This window comes from Teleopsis dalmanni, chromosome 1 (assembly GCF_002237135.1).
Source record: "Teleopsis dalmanni isolate 2A chromosome 1, ASM223713v2, whole genome shotgun sequence".
NCBI classification, from domain to species: Eukaryota; Metazoa; Arthropoda; class Insecta; order Diptera; family Diopsidae; genus Teleopsis; species Teleopsis dalmanni.
In genome coordinates, this window is record NC_051846.1 from 199178317 (window position 1) to 199196494 (window position 18178).

Below are 18178 nucleotides of genomic sequence, written 5' to 3' on the forward strand. Positions count from 1 at the left end.
ATTATATTACTTAGAAGTTAGCTATAATTTCTTATTTATAATATATAATATAATATTTATATAATATAATAATAATATATAATGTATATAATATATAATATCTATAACGTATAATATAATAATAATATATAACGAGCTACTGCAAGGACTTACATATTATATTACATTATTTTTATATAGTATATTACTATTTTTTTTTTATTTTATTAATATATATTGTATTATATATTGTATTATTACATTAAATATTAATTTTAAATAAGTCAAATTGTATACAAACATTATTAATGTATATGATTCAAGAAATATATAGTTAAGTATGTTAATGTCTTTATTTACATAAATCAATAATCTTGTTTTTTTACATATATTATGCTATATATATTATTAAGATAAAATTGTATGTTAAGAGTTTATAATGGTTTGATTTTAGTTGTTCTTTTATGGGCGCGAGATTGTTATATAAAATAAGTAGTCCTGGGATCTAGATGCCATCGCTGTTCAACAGTCTTAGTTTTTCGAAAAGGTAATTTAAATACTTAATTTTTATCAAAGTCTTATAAAAATTGGTTTAAATATATATTTAATGTATATAAAATATATCACATTAAGCAATTTTTTGAAATGTTTTTTTTCACTTTTTAAATGTTCACAACGCAACACTTATTTTATCTGTAACCTCTAAAATGTTTGAATGCTAAAAATGCATCTATGCCATGTAAAATACCCCCAGCATATCCAATATACTATAGAAATTAATAAAAGATAATAAATAAAGACATCGCTGAATGAGATATAATGTAAACTCACATAAGCAGCTGTCATCGCTGGGTAAGCCCAAAATCCTGGACGTACTAAAAATTGTGGATGTAACCATACGACACAAGCGAAACCCATATAACTAGCAGAGCTAAAGTACATACAACATGCTACGCCATTAAAAAGTGTTTCCTTAAAGATAATGACAATACTTTTGTAGAAATGATTAAAAAAATTAACATGCTGACTTACGAATAATGACTGCCTTATCAAACTGAATGATTTCTCTGAGAAGCAATAGCATATCAATAATATAGCTGTTGTGGTAAAACAGTATGCCGTCGTTGTTAAGAAACTAGTTAATGCTTGTCCAATAGTATCAGCTGCTGGAATACCATAGCGTATAAGTAGACCCTCGCATAACATAGCCGCACCCAGTTGTAACATTTTCAGAAGGCCCATTTTTGACATTGCAAAACCAAAGTTGATGCAGGTGCATACGCGACAGCAACAAATTTTTATGCCAAAATTTTGGCTCATACCTCGTAAACCAAATGCCGAATTGTTCATTTTCACTGGAAAATAAATTCAAAAATCACAAACTTCCGTATGATGTTACAAGAGGAAAGATCCTTTTTATATTGATGCGGAGCAACCTCATTTTAAAGTAACAACGAATGATTTCTTGAGTTTTGTTGGAATGTTGCAGTTATAAATAGATCTGTTTGGAAATGCATGCTATGGCGGCATACTTTGTTTTACCCCAAGCTATGTATTATGTGTATTTTCCATGACATGAGGCAGTCTTCAAATATAAATACGATATATTTTTGTTTTGTTTGCAGAATTCGCTTTAAAAATAGACCAAAAACATCTGTGTTTTAAGTGAAGAGTGTTTATGGAGCGTTTATTCAGCACCAAATTATTATCGTAGGTCAAAACACTGTATTAATAAAATGACGTTAATATATATTATAGTATAGATGACATATTTAAAACTTTTTCTAAAGTTTTTATTGTTTGAGATAAACATTATACGTCAATGTATTATCATAATCTACATAGTTATATATACCTATACCATAAGTGAACATAACTGAAAAACTACAAATCAATTAAGTAAAATTAGAGTTCATTAAACCGTAATCATTTCATTACAAGTTTAGTTTTCAGCTTGGGAATTTATTTTATAATTGACGTCATTGTATAATTAATATAACTACATACTTATAATAATATAATCCATTTGAAGCCACTGAGTTAATTTAATTGAAATGTAAAAATTGTTGTTAAACATTAAAGATAATAAATGAAAATAAGTCCAGTTAATGATTAGTTATTTATATAAACTTCCTCCATCATTAGAAAACTTTAAACTTATCAGATTATTGTATTGAGAAAGAAGTATGCTAAATGCACAATGGTGTATTAGGAATAAAGATATAGAAGATATTTAAGATTTGAGAATCGCGAGTATTAGAAAACTTTGAACTTATCAGAATATTGTATTGAGAAGTATGCTAAATGCACCATGGTGTATCAGGAATAAAGATATACAAGATATTAAGGCTTGAGAATCGAGAGTATGCAAAAATGTGTCAAAGTCTGTCTCTGTTTTCCTGGATGATCACACTAATTCTAAATTGTACTCTCTTAAAACAATGTATAATCCATCAGGAAGGAATATCAGGAAAATCAATTGAATAACTCATAATCAAATTTTAGTGGAACAATTGTACAATGTATCTATCACTCGAAGGACACATTGGCTAAATTGCAGTACTTATTTAATGTATCACCCTTAAATTAGAAATAAATTGAGTATACTTTTTTTTATTTTCCTATTTTAGAACAGAAACTCCTCCGTAGACCTGGTTGAAAAAGGAGGTGGGAAAAGTGCTTACAAGAGAATCGTGGCGACATAATCCCATAATTATGAAGCTCTAAAATGTGAGAAACGCTCGCTAAATAACATCTCAGCTCTGCAAGCAAAGTTCTTTTATAAAGTGCAAACGCGAGCGTCTGGCGTAGCAAATTTAGACAAATGGTTAGTCTTAAGGTTGATAACCCCATACTGTAAAAAATTTACCCGTTATGAATGTTGAATAAACAGGCTTAGGTCTTACATGGAAACTATTTACGAAAACTGACACCGCACTATCGAATCTCAGAATGGTTCCAGGCTCCTCTGGAAGGTATGCAGATTTGTGGTCAGTTATTGCTTATTCTAATGAAGTGATAAACAATAATTCAGTCAAGGCGTGGAGAGGTGTTATGAAGAAACCTCGCATTTAATCGAGAATAAAAGTACTCAAGTGCACTGACTCAACTAGCCTCAACATAATCAAGACTCTGACAGATCTAGTAAATTTTCGTAAAGCTATAGTCTAGACTGGAGGAATTCAAATATTTTAGTATATCAGATATAGTGGTTTTCATTTTCAGCGTTAGAGTTGAGTTCTTCAATGTTTTGTTGGTTAACTCTGTTCAATGCAGTACGAAATTACCTTATGATTATACGAGGGCGATTTGATAAGTCAGTCACTTTTTGAATTTCCTGCGCAGTTACTTTAAATGCAACAGTGCTGCCATCAGCTGTAATCTACCAGGGTAACTTTCTAATTTTGAGCAAGCTACCTCGTTTAGTTGGTGTTTGATAGTCGTTCAAAGCAGACAATCTCGTAAATTTTTACGAAAATGGAAAAAAGTGAATTTCGTGTGCTGATTAAGCATTACTGGCCAAAATCCACGAATTGGAATACGAACTGCTACCCCATCCAGCATATTCTCCAGATTTAGCCCCCTGCGACTATTTTCTGTTTCCAAACCTAAAGAAATGGCTGGGCGGTAAGAGATTTGAGTCGAATGAAGAAATCATTACCGAAACAAAACTGCTATCCCATCCAGCATATTCTCCAGATTTAGCCCCCTGCGACTATTTTCTGTTTCCAAACCTAAAGAAATGGCTGGGCGGTAACATATTTGAGTCGAATGAAGAAGTCATTACCGAAACAAACGCGTATTTTGAGAGCTTTGAGAAAACCTATTATTTGGAGGGATTAAGAAAATTAGAAAAACGCTGGACTATATGTATCGAGCTAAAAGGTGATTATGTAGAAAAATAAAATGTTTATTTGCCGAAAAAAAAAATGTTTTATTCAAAAAGTCACTGACTTATCAAACCGCCCACGTAAATATTGCTATGTGATGTATATATAAAATTTTATTAAATTATCAAATATATATCATAGAGAAAATAATCAGTATGTTTTAATTTAATATAATAGTTTTTGGGAAAAAATTCTGCATTTTTTTTCACTTGGCGGAAAAATATAACTTTATCATGGCGGCGCAACCTCATAAAGTCAGTATTGTATTCATTTTGATATGTTGTGTAAGTGTTCATATACATATCGAAATATATATATTGTCTTCTTAATATATAGTATATTACATATCTCTAGATCTTGGAAAGCATCGCAATTGTAATTGCTGTTTACTCGTTGCACTCTGATTGCGTTTTGGGTGGAGAAATAGCTATATATATTTTTTTTTTCTTTCTTTTAATTCCTTCTGCTTGGTTACTGGATGCCATTTTACTTTTATGTTTGTTTTTTATGAAAAATCTTGGTGTCGATCCAATGGTAAAATTTATATGTTGATATGTAAAGTATAGTCTTATATCTAATAAGTTTAATTATTTTTTTTTTCTTTTAAATTTTAGACTATTGTTTTCAATTTTATTATTGCAATAATGTGCTTTATATCTGGAGCTGTTATGTTTTTAATATTAACAACACTTTGTGGAAATAAAACTCAATTTTTCCTACTTCTGGCTGGTCTTCTTTGTATTATATCGGCTATAGTACATCTAATTCATGGCATATATGGACACAAACATCTGCCTATGAGTGAAAAGTGTGATACGCCATAAAAATATTCATTTTTAAGTATTTATTAATAAGTTACGTTTCCAGGTGTTGGAACAAAAGACAAACAAAGTTGAAGAAATAATGTATATATACCATAAAGTTAAAAAAATATATTTACAGTTATAAATTTTATTATATTTATTATTATAGTTTATTTGATTTGTAATGTATTTAAATGGTAATATTTTTTTTTAAATAAACTATTCGTTTTGTTAGTTTCGAATTAAAATTTCTCCATTTCTCAATATGCTGACGTATTATATTTTATGTGGTTAGTTTGTTCAGCAGAAAGCCAACTTGATTTGTTTTATTTATGTACGGTGAAGCTACGAAGAGAATAGAGGGGTATTTGGTCATGAATGATGAATAAGTCCTGGAAATATGATCTGCAAATTAACTCCAAATTATATATATATATAATGTTTTAATATGTAATTTTAATAATATTAAAGTCAATAAGCCCAGCTCATGCACGTCGGCGACTTAGTACTTTAGGAGCCCCCTTCCTTGAGGACCTGGACCAGTTACAGGTTCTGACTTTAAATAGCATTTTATGCTTTGTAAAAGGTTCTAGGTAGTTTTAAGCCCTGAGGTTTTTCATTATTTATATACGACATCACAATGGGCCAATAGACCTAAGTGGATCCACTGGGGATCACCGGTATAACCTAAAGTCAATAAAGGTTTTTTGGTCCATGTGTTCAGTTATGCTGTTATATACGTCGTGGTAGGTAGATAGTTGAATGTGACCGTCAACTTCCCATGTGAGGAGTCGACAAATTTAGGATGTTGTATTATCACATGATTATTCTACATTGAATTATCGTATTAATATTGCTAACCGCAGTAGCTTCGGTAGAGAAATTGTAGTAACACATGAGATGTCCTCTAGCTGGTAAAACCTAAATGTAAGCTATTGTATTGTAAACCTATTGTATTTCTATTATGGGTTTGAAAGCAAAAAGTGATAGTTTCCTCTTCCCCACAGCAGCTTCAGCAGCAGTGAGTAACTGTAATGCCCATTTTTAAGGCATAACCACTCTTAGATAGTGTTCAGTGATGACATATATAAGTATTGTGTTTAGATTTATTAGCGTTGAAAGAAGTCTCTATGATTTTTATGTCACATTTTTATCAGATGAGCCTTGTAAGATAATATGATTCTCGATTTTACTATTCATCTAATTTGTTTGGACACATTTTTCCGATTATATGTTCGCAGATCTCTAAAAAGAATATCAATCTGTTGGGTATTTTTCTAAAAAATTTAAGAGATTATTTCTTCCTATCTAAGATACAGTTTCCTTTTACATTGCTGTTCCCCGGCACATAGATAATTTGAAGTCATAGAGATGAACGACATAACTGCTTGGATACAGTAAAACTGATATGTGCCTATCTATTTGGGTTAGTGGTTTGCAATAACTGTTTTATATGTATTATTGAACTAATGGATATGAGAACAATCAAAGTTGAAAAACAGTCACGAAGATGTCTATAAAAACTAAAGCATTAAATTCTAAAAGAGAAATTATATTATATATAAGAAATTGGAAGAAATTTACAAGGATTAAATATCTTTTTACAAACACATTCCAATACTTATTATTTTTAAATTTAATTTATAAGTAAGCGTTTATATTTATTTAATTATGAACTAAATATTAAAATTTAGTTTTTTCCATTAAATTAATTTTTTTTTTCTTTGCTATATATTTTTGATATTATTTAAAAAAAAACGTTGCGTTCCAGTTTAGTGAAATGGTTCGCCATACATTAGTTATTATATTATTTGCAATAACGTTTGTAAGTTTTTAAAATTCGATTTAATTATATGTTTGATATAATTATTCTTATTTCAAAGATTTTTGAATTTCTTGGCCTAGCTCTAACCTATTGGTATCGTAAATCTTTCTGTGTACAAGGTCGTGAGATAGAATGGATTGTAATGCCTTTTATGCTGCTTGTCCCAAGCTGTGTAATAATGAACTTGAGTTTACTTATAATAGTTATATTATTTGAAGATATGGGACTGGACCCGGTGGTAAATAAATAAGTATTAGTGTTTATTATTTTTTTAAAGATATCTGATAATTATAATGGTTTTAGTCTATTGTACATAATTTAATAATGGGTACCATAGAAGGCATCACAGGAATTATAATGCTCATAGCTATAGTCTTCAACTGCGGAAACTCTGCAATTATCGTCTATGTAATATCAGGAATTTTTGTTATAATAGCTGCGATACTACATTTAATATTATCATCACGTGGAATTAAAGATTTTCTATCATATATATAATATATAAATTTTTAAAACATATAAATCAATAAATACTTTTATTTTTGAATACATCTTTTTTTGGTTACTTATCGTTAATATAATTAATTAACGATGAAGTAGACAGCGAATTAAAGTAAATTTAATGGACTAAAAATTGGTATATGAATTTAGTTATTTGAGTTTTTTTATACGGACCGTTGATGTACTGTAAATTAATATTAAAAATGGATCACCCAAAAATAAAGTTTTTTGCACAAAAGAATTACTTCTCGAAGTAAAAACGGGATGTTACGAATCAGCCAATAAAATGTACAAATATATGAATGGTTACAGGCTCCTCGAATAGGTATGCAGATCTGAGGACAATAATTGCTTAGTCTAATGAAGTGATGAAGGATTATGAAGAAATCTCGCAGTTAATAGAGAGTTAAAGTGCTGAAGTGCACTGACTCAAATAGCCTCAACATAATAATGATCGTTCGCTATCTCTTTGATATAACTAATAAACGGAAATATTTTTTGAATTTGATTGTTTGGTAATAATTTTTAGAGTACATTTATTAAGGGTTGAACTAGAATTCTGTTAAACTGAAAGTCCAAATTTACGTTTTTTAGATATAAATCTTGTTGATGTTAAGCCTTTTCCAAGTTAGTGCATCTGGGCTGGGGGGTTTCTGTAGAGTCCCACCCATCTCACTGACTAATTTGTGTACTCCTCATAAGCTTCGTGATTATATTTGAGCAACTTGTAGCTTCTGGATAGTAGAGTCGGCAGCTTTGCTATACGCGACACATTAGAACAAATGTAGAAACGACAACTACCATATATACTATTTTTATATTATATATTATTATATTTGTTATCAAACTTCATATAAAACAATAAAGATATTTTTTTCTTTATATTTAACTATTTAATAAACAATTCACCTTTTTTAATTTAATATACAAATGAATGCCTTTTTTTAAACCTTATATAGAATCAAGAATCAAGAGACGGCTTCTTCTTCTTCTTTATATTTAATAATAAGACATAAATTATAACAATTAAAATTGTTGTTTTCTTAATTAAATTTAAATTACAATTTATTTTTTACTCGTGCTACTCAAATTGATGTAATTTTTAATTGGCGTGCCGTGCATTTTTCTTATTAAGCAATATTGAAAGCTAAGCTGTGAACAATAATTTGTGGTCAATAATCTCTGAGGCGTTAATAAATTAAGTAATATTTAACGAGATTACAACATTTTCAAATGATTGGAGATCTATTATTTGTGCTGCAAATTTATGCATCATTGACTACTATGAATTCAATATACATTAAGACCGAAAAGTTTTCGGAAATTCTCATTTAAAATTCGCGCGCTGTATATTTTTCGATATTTTAAGTTTATGTAGTTTGGCAGCACTGTCCTTAATTACTATGCCAAAAATGAGCGCGATCTGTCAGACAGTTCGTTTACGGCAGCTGTTGAAACCAGTTCACCTCAGTAGGGCGTTGCGAAAAAAACAATGGAAAAAAATATTGAACAAAGAGTTTGCATCAAATTTTGTGTTTCGAACGAAATTTCGTGTGCAGAATCGTTGCGAATGCTACAAAAGGCTTATGGGGAATCAGTTTTATCGAAAACTCAAGTTTATGAGTGGTACAAAGCCTTCCAGGACGGTCGTACGACCGTCGAAGACATTTCGCAACGCACTACTGAGGTGAACTGGTTTCAACAGCTGCCGTAAACGAACTGTCTGACAGATCGAGCTCATTTTTGGCATAGTAATTAAGGACAGTGCTGCCAAACTACATAAACTTAAAATATCGAAAAATATACAGCGCGCGAATTTTAAATGAGAATTTCCGAAAACTTTTCAGTCTTAATGTATGCTTTAGCGTTCCATGTCACGATTTTTACACGTGAGTTATTAGTTGAGGTTTTTTTCAACACTTAAATAAATTAATTAATTTAGTAGAAACTGCATTTGCAATATATGGTGTAAAATAAATTTTAGTTAAACATAATTATGTTGTTAAAAAAATATTTAATTGTCATTTGAATGTCAAAATGCTCAATAGGTAGGAAATAATATACTTAACATTTATAAATTCTTATTTTTCTTATCCACATTGCAAAGACCATAAAAAAGGCAGAAAGCTGCAATGGTAGGTTATCATGTGTAGACTTTCTGAGTGGGGTCATGAAAGTCACAGTTGTAAGGGAAGATATAAGGGAAGCTCAATATGTCTCTAATCTGGGTTCCCAGTCAAAGGAATAGTTTCGGCAATTGTAGAGCAGATGAGCTAGCCAGAAAAAGTGCTTCAGGACCGCACTCGGAACACCTACATAATCTGGCCATAACATCATGCAAATTATTACTGAGTTATTTCTGTACTGAAATTTTAAATAAGAGATGAGAAGACTCAATGATATGCAGGCATCTGTATGCAATCTGGTTACGTTCCGATAGAAGAAAATCCAAAATTCTCATTGAGATACATAGTAGAGATATTGGTCTTTTGGTAGGTTTACTTACAGGTCACTGTAAAGTAGAGGTTCATGGTAGAAGATTAGGTCTTATTTTTCATCTATTATATTTTTGCCCAGCACATGCACGACGGTGTTTTAATACTCTAGGAATCCCCTTTCTTGAGGACTTTGATCAATTACAGGACCTGACATTAAATTGCATTTTATGCTTCGCCAAAGGTTCTAGTTGGTTTTAAACCATGAGTTTTTCCTATATATACGGTAACATAATAGGTCAATAGGCATAAGTGAATCCACAAGGGATCGCCGGTATAACCTAACCTAACCTAAGGGAAGTTGTTGAAAGTAACAGATTGTAATTCAAGTAAATAAAAAGAAAAGAAAAGAAAATACAAAAAAAAAAAGAAAAGAGAAAGAAAACAAATAAAAGGAAAAGAAAAAGAAAAGAAAAGAAAAGAAAATAAAAGAAAAAAAAGAAAAAAAAGGAAAGCATGAGAGAGCCTTGTCTCATAGTTGATATTATGGCGTCGGTTACGAACTCGAAAAAATGCTTGCCGTTTGGTTTCTGCTAAAATAATTGTAGTCTTAATAGGGTAGATAGGGTGGCAAGCCTGCAGGAGGCGTTTCTGCTGGTATATCTGACGTGAAGTATGAAATTGAATGTAGGAATACTATTGTCTCGCGACAAATCATAAAAGTATCAATGGCAGAGAATTTCGATGGATTGAATTTAATTTTTAATGCAAAGTAAAATTGAAAGCGCACTAAATTTGAGGTATTAATTTGGTTGTATTGTAAGATCACAATTTGTTATTTATATAAATAATAGTTAATTTAGTAAAATAATCGCAAAATTTGTTAATTTATAAAAAGTTAATTATTTCCTAATTAAAAATTATTTATAAAGTAATTTTAATATTATAAATTAGTTATTGATTAGAAGTTAAAAAAGAGCTTTATTCAAAAATCATCTATTTATATTAAATTTTTATTAAGTTTTTTGAGTGAAATTTGGTATTGCTCAATAATTATAACTCAAAGTTAAATTTCGTATCTTTATGATTCAAGAACTGAAAATGCTTTAAAAAGCTTTTGATATTTATATAATTTTTTTTTGTTTTTTGTACGAAATGAGTACGCAACACACAAAATGTTAAGTAAAGCGTTTAACTTTAAACAAAAATAAAATATAAAAAAAATTATTATATATTTGTTACATGAAAGTATCTCTGCAGTTGCAAGTACAACGCCGAACATTAAACTTAAAAATATTCCTACAGTAAATAATTTTATTTGTTGCTTTACTAAATTCAAAAAAAAAACATTGTTTACAATTTTTCTGAAAGTGAAAAAATTATTTAAATAAAATCAAAAGTATTTTTACATTTATTTTTATGCTATTTTTAATCTATTTTGGGACATTATTTTTGAAACAAATATTGTCAGTGCTTACAAAGAAGTGTGATAAACAAAAGAATTTTTAAAATATATATTTTTAAATTATAAGAATTATTCAAGCGCATTTTATTGAATATATTTTTAAATTATTATAAAAATTGGTAAATAAAGAAAAGTTGAATTTTAAACGATTATTGTGGTTTAATGCTCAGGACGGAAGAAATCAAGCCGAAATTTATTTAAAATTCTAAAAACAAACCACAAGACAGTGAAGTTGTTTTTTCGAAGAAATTTGCGGCCGGACGAAACGTGTTTTGATTAAAGTTATTGAAATAATATTTATTATAAAAGTATAATAAAAGTTATAAAATTAAAAAGTACAATAATCCACCTATTAATAATTCACATTGTCAAGCAAATGATCGATTTCTGATATAAAAAAAAATGGTTGTTTTATGATTTCCGGATTGGTGACGTTCATAAATATGGAACAGTGACGATGCGTAAGATGTGAAACATTAATTACATTTAAATAAATAATATTTAATTTGTTTAAATAAAAAAAAATTATAATTAACATTTAAAACTTTGCATATATTTATATAGTTATAAAATCATGCATCTATTAGCATGATTTTAGTATATAAAAATGGTTTCATCATCCTCTCCCCTTAATAATTTTACATCTCCATCATTAATATTATTTATAGTCTCTACCTGTCGATAAAGAAAAATTCATTTCTATATATTATTTAATTTATAACCAAATAATTCGACCGTCACTTTTATATGGATGTGCAAGGCCTAAAACACTACTATTCGCCAGCTAGAAATTGTACAAAGTCAGGGTCTAAGATAACTTTTCAAGGTACCATGGTACATTAGGACGAATGACATTCTCAGGGACCTCAAGATTGATCCGATCAAAAAATACATAAACAATAGGGCCCTGAAATTATTTACGAATACTGGCAGGCTTACCAACACCGCGTTAATGAAAATCAGAATAGTTACAGGCTTCTCGGGGAGGTATGCAGATCTGAGGTCAATTATTGCTTAGTCTGATGAAATGATAAACAATAATCCAGTCAAGGCATAGAGAGAGGTTGTGATGTTATTTATTATTTTTATTGTTGTTTATATAAATACTTAGAAATAGTCAAATCGACCAATTTTCATGCAAGTTTTATTATTAAAATTTTTATGTCCTATGACAAGACATATCTATCTAACTATCATCGGATAGAAAAAGTGGTAAAATGAGGAAATTGTTAAATACAAAAATTTAATTTTCAATGAAGTAAATTTTTCGGTTAATCATGCATATAGATTTATATATATACATATATAAATAAATACATATATGTGTATTTATATATTTATATGTACTTATAGGCATATAGGTATAAAAACATTTGTATGTTATATACTACATGTAGTTATATGATCTCTGCTATTAGAGACCTTACTAAAAATAAAAGGCTGTGATTACACACGATAGATGTAACTCATGTGCTGATAAAAGGTTAAACTTTATATAATATAATAATATATACGGCAGTGGGTGGGGTTTTGAAAACTTATTCAAGGTTCAAATAAAATAAATTAATTGATAAATATAAAAAATTTTTGTCAAATCAAATAATACTTCAAAAATGATCAAATCGATAATAATTTTACCAATTTTATTTTTTTTTCTCTAAATCTATTACGCTCTTTAATGTATTTTAATCTTATACTGGATATCTTTATTGATATTAATTATAATATGAATATATATTATTTTTCAGATAACAATAATAATATATTAACAAATTCTTTTAGTTATTAAGATTAAGATTAAAACTGTATTACAAAATACTGTTTTTATAAATATTTGTTTTTATAAATGAGTGTTTTTGTGTTCTAAAAGTATATTTTATAGCGTATTTATTGAATTGCGCTGCAATTATTTTTAGAAAAATTTTCCGAAGCAGTGTATATTTTGATTATTGTTTTTTTTGCCAATGGTAAATTGCAAATTTTCAATTGACGTAACTGATCATCCTAAATTCGTCACCGAAATAATAGCAATTCTATGTAAACAAAACAATAGAAAATTAAATTGTTTGCTTATAAAATTTTATTAACTACGGATGCTACCAATTTATATTTTTTAGATAAATTTATTTTTGCTCTACACAATGCAGATAACAATAAAATAATTTTAAAATTTTTTTTTACTAATTATTTACAGTTTTTGCACTGTAATAATTTAATTTATATTATATTAAAAATTTTCTAGTGGCAATTAGCAATATATGTATATATATATATGTATATACATATCACATGCAAAGTATAAAAATTTGCACAGCAACCGTAATTAACGTTTCAAAATAAATTACCATAAATAATTTCATTTTTAAAGGAATTTTATCGAATCTTTATTAACAATTTTTTTTTATTTACTTACAATATTAAAATAATGAGTCATTTTGTTAACATCGATTGTTGCTTTTTTTGTGGTATCATTGATAAGAAAAATATTTGGAAATTTCAGATGAAGATAAAAATCTACTTCGATTCATGGAAGTAAGATCAAAACATAAATAAAATTTATTGTTATCATTCCGTGTCACATTATAGGAAATAATAGATGAGAAAATGTATTGATTTATAACAAGTGTCAGTTTTAAACAGAGTTAACTGTGATATTTAAGTTATTATGTAAAAATATTTTATAAATATTTATAAAATATTATATATAGTATAATATAATATAAGAATATTACGAAACCAGCATTTGTGCTAAACTTTAATCGTTTGAAACATAGAGACATATCGGTTTGACTTTCCTCATATCCTACTAAGAATTAAAGCATACTATCTGAAGATTTCAATATTCAATAAATGTTGGACGTGGCGATACTTTGTGTGGAAATACCTTAAAACTCAGGTAATGAATAATTTTTAACGATGATCATTTCTGTAATCCCAAAAATTTAATCATCGTTTAGAACCGCTAAAGCTTTTGTTGTATTTATGCACAGTCTTATCATCAGTTGTACACATAGTTACTCGTAGTATTATTTTTAATCATAAAATAAAATGTAATGGTGAATAATCTCATTATGGTACTCATACAGTTTTCATAGCATTTATATATGACATTATAACTATCAAGTTATATTCATCTACCTATTTAAGTTTCTTTTTCTTTTATAAAGTAAAATTCAATAGGGGATAATCTGATTTCAACATTCCCATATTAATTTTATTATTATTATGATATGCTCTATAAATTACAATCATAATTCAGGAACTTACTCTATTCACATATGGTTTCCTGATACCCCTATTATGCGCCAATGCTCTAAGCTCGTTGAATGATTTGTTAGTTTCCCTGTTTATCGATCTTCTCCATGTGCTTTTTGGCCGTCCACGATTCCTTCTACCTTGTGGGTTCCATTTTAATGCTGAGCACTCCGATAGCCACCATATTATTTGTGCACGATCCTAAGACCGATCAACCTGTTGTACATTTATATTATAGCTACTGTTTTACTATTTTAAATTAAATTTTCCATTTATAGCTACTGTCTGGCTATTATAAATTAATATTATTTAATATTACTATTATTACTATTATTACTATTATTATTACTATTTATTATTATTTATTGCTTTGTGTTTAAAGTATTTTTGAGCGGAGGTAATTCGTAAATCAGTGTTTATTGCTAATTTTCTGATATATCATCCACCTTTTAGGAATCTTATCCATGTTTTGGCATATTAAGATTTAGAATCTATGGTTAAACTCGTTATAGTATATTAACAAAATTGTTAGATATTAATAAAATTTCTGGAAAAAATTAAAGCATGTAAATTAACTCTACACAAAACATGTTTTTAATATTCCACTATATTTAATATAATTAACTTTATATTTAGTAAAAAATATTTCATGAAGAGGTTTTTTTGAACAGTAGTGAATTACAACAACAAAAATTTATTTTTTATATTATTTTAATTAATTGAATTTTTGGCTGACCATACAAAAAAAAAATATTTTTAATAGTAATTCATCTTCAATTCATTCATCTATTAATTTCGAAAAGAGTGCAAATATTTAAATCGAATAAAAAAATATTTAAAATTTTTTATCGCTAAGATACTTACTTTTACTTACTTTAAGACAAGTGAGTAAGTTTGTCATGGAACTTAATTCTCTAACTTTGTACAGAAATGATCAGTTTTATGCTACTTACGATACTGTAACGAGATTTGTATTGAATAGCTTATTATACTTGACAATTTATATAGATATTTAGATGTGAATGCAAGTATGAATCTTGAAATATGATAGACAGAGTTGTTCTATTATGACTAAATATGAAATTAAATCCAAATGTTTATGTTTGAGATAAATTTATGCGAGTAAGTGGACTGTGTCAAGGTTAACTAATATTTTCATAAGGTCACATTAATACAGTAGTTATTAATGATTGAATATGTAGGGCAATATTACATTGGAAACACTTCGACGTAGATACATAGATAAAGAGAAAAATCCGTCAAATTTTCTTTACTTTTACTACTTAAATTATTATTATTTTAAATAAATTAAGGGAAATTTTTAAGATATTATTGTTAAATGGTGTTTGCTAGTTCTACAAAAAAAAAAAATTAAATAAAATATGTACTATTGTTGATTTAATAGTTCTGTTTCTACGTGTCTATCAAAAAGTGAATGGAGCTACTAGTTGACTTATAAAATTGTGCGTAAAAATATGATTGTCACACGCTTCAAGACTCGACTTATATGGCAATTAAGCATATAAGTAGCGATATTTACTTCTTAATGTACAATTAAAATATAAGAGTTTATTTTATTTATAATTGAAATATGTTTTTATTTCTAATTGCATAATATGAGTCTTGTAACACGTGCCGTTTGTTCAAGTGAACTACTTCTATAAATTTTCCCATAGCAATTGAATTAATTTTGTTTATTTATTTATTTTGTTTTTTTTTATATAATTAAAACTAATTTAAATATTTTTAATAAACAAAATATTAAATAAATCCCAAAAAAACATGTCTTTTAAGCAAATTTTTAAATCTATAAATATTAAGAAATTATAAAGTGATGATAAATTATAAATTATAATAAATAAATTATAAATATAAATTATAAGTGATGATTATAATTCTTCATAAAAATTTTAATATATTTGTTGTAACTTTAATATATAAAAAAAATTTAAATGTAACCGAATTTCAAATAAGTGCTTTATATAAGTAACTCATCGTATGAAAACAATAACATCATTAAATTAAAAATGTTTATTCAAATGTTATTTATTATTCAGTAAACTTAGATTATTTTCATTTAATTTTAAGTTTTTCTTAATTAAATCACTATCATATATCACTGTCATGACCCATTTGAAAAAAGTATCTTTTAAGTCGTAAAATTCTACAAATAATAAATTAATAGCATTGATATCTCACTACGAATTTAAGCCTACAGATATTCCATACACATTTGATTTGCTTGACTTAATATTAATTATATTTTAAAATTTATTTTAATTATGTATTAATTATTAAATAAGTTTCTTTCTGCAGTTTTAGCTAAGTGTAGAGCTCAAAAATTGTTCAAAAAAATGTTCAAAAAAAAATGTTCGCACTTTTCTCTTTTGAAGAGACTTTCTAGCATTCTAGCCCCTTTAACGAAATTCTGGTAGAGCATGGAATATATATTCAAGACTAGGAAAGATAGGCTCTATACTGTCTTTCATTAAAGAAATCGGATTTGGAGAAACACTCTAATCCGACTAAGGAGCAAAATAGATCTTTTAGGTCGCAGTGTATGATCCCTTCTTTTAATAATAATAATAATAATAATGGCAAATATAACGTCATAAACGCTCTTATTAATATAATTTATAGCTGTCGATAACTGCGTATTTCTGGACACATTTATATAAAAGTTGAATTTCGACTTAGCTTCTAAAAACAACCAAATTGTCACCCTATAGATTGTGAGCGCTAGGTAGCGAAACATAGTTTTAAAGTAAATAAATTAACTGGTAAACATTAAGGACATTCATGAAATAATATTTGAAGACACATTAATGACATTTTATAGAACTGATGGTGAATGTAATTTAATTAATTTCGGAGAGAAATAGAGAATAAGAGAAAATACTTGTTACAGAAATAATGTGGTTTAGGCTTTAGAATTAATTTCAAATTGAAAAGTTTTAATTTATACATTATGTTTACAATTTTTGGGTGCCAAATCGGTGGACGAGCTGATAGATAGGACTTAGGGGTATAGACCCATTATGTTATCGTATAAAAAAGCTCAATGGTTAGAAGCACTTGGAACCTTTGTCAAAGTTTATAATGCTTTATAGGGGAAGGTATGTAGTTCGCCAAGATCCTCAAAAAAGAAAGTACCTAAAGTGATAAGGCGGCGCTACGCATGTGCTGAACAGAAACAATGTAGATGTGATATATTTTCATCGTACTCTTCATAACTGCGACAGAGTTGAATGAAAGGGAGATTTAGTCTTCTAGCATGGTTAAGTAAAGTAAACCTACTGCAAGACTGATATCTCTACGGACATCTCAATGAGGGAGTTTGATTTCCTAGGCGAGTTTGGTACTTACTATACAAATCATCTGACAACTTATCAATGCCAATGAATGCACGCAATTGGGAGATTACTCTCTCAATTGCGTGCTTATCGATTGGTTCCGATTTCAATATATTATTCTATATTACGTGTTCTGCTATCGACACCAAATACTTTTCCAACTTCAACTATATATAGATATTATATAGATATATATGGATAGGATATTATATATATTTGTGTTATATATTATTATTTTTAATATATTCTATATTAATGTCGATTCATAATTCTGTATTTTAAGCTTCGGCATAGTCAAAGCTAATATCTTTACTAGTTTCTTTTAATCAAGTAAAATCTATAACTTATCCATTATGACGTAGTTTTAATATATAATATATTACTATTTTATTATCAGTATACATTGTTAGACTGTATAGATTACCAGTATTGACCGGAAACTTGGGAAATTATTATTATTTATAAAATACGTGATGCCTACTGGTATATCAGACAAAACATTAGAGATTAGAACTGAAATTTGAGACTATTTTCGTCACAATAATTTAACTTTTAATCAATATTTTTGTTTGTCACTACGCCAATAGTTTATTTTTAAATTCAAGTGGTTCAAAGCATTTGTATCTCAAATAATATTTACTCGTAATATCTCATACGTGTGGCTTCAGTTTA

The 18178-nt window shown here is 27.8% G+C and overlaps 4 protein-coding genes across 7 annotated transcripts in view; 3 read left to right on the forward strand and 1 right to left on the reverse strand.

Annotated features, from left to right (window-relative positions):
- Positions 1–668: 668 nt before the first annotated feature.
- Positions 669–1359, reverse strand: LOC119673931 (protein singles bar). Its single transcript, XM_038085051.1, has 3 exons — positions 1012–1359; positions 811–951; positions 669–746 (listed from the first exon to the last, which is right to left on the reverse strand). Exons 1-3 carry the CDS (start codon positions 1327–1329, stop codon positions 669–671), a joined length of 537 nt encoding a protein of 178 aa, XP_037940979.1. The 5' UTR covers positions 1330–1359.
- A 2712-nt stretch (positions 1360–4071) lies between these two features.
- On the forward strand, positions 4072–4812 carry LOC119673941. Of its 2 annotated transcripts, none has more exons than XM_038085061.1 (4): positions 4072–4153; positions 4224–4403; positions 4484–4677; positions 4737–4812. In XM_038085061.1, exons 1-4 carry the CDS (start codon positions 4103–4105, stop codon positions 4771–4773), a joined length of 462 nt encoding a protein of 153 aa, XP_037940989.1. In that variant the 5' UTR covers positions 4072–4102; the 3' UTR covers positions 4774–4812. The 2 variants fall into 2 exon arrangements, with proteins under 2 accessions (XP_037940989.1, XP_037940996.1); XM_038085068.1 differs by having other exon boundaries at positions 4073–4123.
- A 1584-nt stretch (positions 4813–6396) lies between these two features.
- Positions 6397–7008, forward strand: LOC119673958. Of its 2 annotated transcripts, none has more exons than XR_005252199.1 (3): positions 6397–6497; positions 6556–6747; positions 6801–7001. XR_005252199.1 is itself a non-coding variant. In XM_038085079.1 (3 exons), exons 1-3 carry the CDS (start codon positions 6453–6455, stop codon positions 6993–6995), a joined length of 420 nt encoding a protein of 139 aa, XP_037941007.1. In that variant the 5' UTR covers positions 6397–6452; the 3' UTR covers positions 6996–7008. The 2 variants fall into 2 exon arrangements, 1 of the variants encoding a protein (XP_037941007.1); XM_038085079.1 differs by having other exon boundaries at positions 6556–6735; positions 6801–7008.
- Positions 7009–11041: 4033 nt separating this feature from the next.
- Positions 11042–18178, forward strand: part of LOC119671240 — a 28604-nt gene continuing 21467 nt past the window's right edge. The window contains exon 1 of one of the 2 annotated variants that reach the window (XM_038081780.1): positions 11042–11359. The gene's annotated coding sequence lies outside the window, so the exon portion shown is untranslated. Of the gene's footprint in view, positions 11360–13617; positions 13795–18178 lie in introns of those variants that run through there. The other variant, XM_038081779.1, reaches the window with a different exon arrangement.

What these genes read in the sequence shown, in the direction of transcription:
- LOC119673931 (XM_038085051.1), bottom strand. Translation starts at nt 1,329, where the DNA reads ATGAACAATTCGGCATTTGGTTTACGAGGTATGAGCCAAAATTTTGGC. An exon ending in TGATAAGGCAGTCATTATTC is followed by an intron (nt 952 to 1,011) that starts GTAAGTCAGCAT and finishes ATTATCTTTAAG; the next exon opens with GAAACACTTTTTAATGGCGT. An exon ending in CAGCGATGACAGCTGCTTAT is followed by an intron (nt 747 to 810) that starts GTGAGTTTACAT and finishes TAATTTCTATAG; the next exon opens with TATATTGGATATGCTGGGGG.
- LOC119673941 (XM_038085061.1), top strand. Translation starts at nt 4,103, where the DNA reads ATGGCGGCGCAACCTCATAAAGTCAGTATTGTATTCATTTTGATATGT. An exon ending in TATTCATTTTGATATGTTGT is followed by an intron (nt 4,154 to 4,223) that starts GTAAGTGTTCAT and finishes ACATATCTCTAG; the next exon opens with ATCTTGGAAAGCATCGCAAT. An exon ending in ATCTTGGTGTCGATCCAATG is followed by an intron (nt 4,404 to 4,483) that starts GTAAAATTTATA and finishes TTTAAATTTTAG; the next exon opens with ACTATTGTTTTCAATTTTAT.
- LOC119673958 (XM_038085079.1), top strand. Translation starts at nt 6,453, where the DNA reads ATGGTTCGCCATACATTAGTTATTATATTATTTGCAATAACGTTT. An exon ending in TATTATTTGCAATAACGTTT is followed by an intron (nt 6,498 to 6,555) that starts GTAAGTTTTTAA and finishes CTTATTTCAAAG; the next exon opens with ATTTTTGAATTTCTTGGCCT. An exon ending in ATATGGGACTGGACCCGGTG is followed by an intron (nt 6,736 to 6,800) that starts GTAAATAAATAA and finishes TAATGGTTTTAG; the next exon opens with TCTATTGTACATAATTTAAT.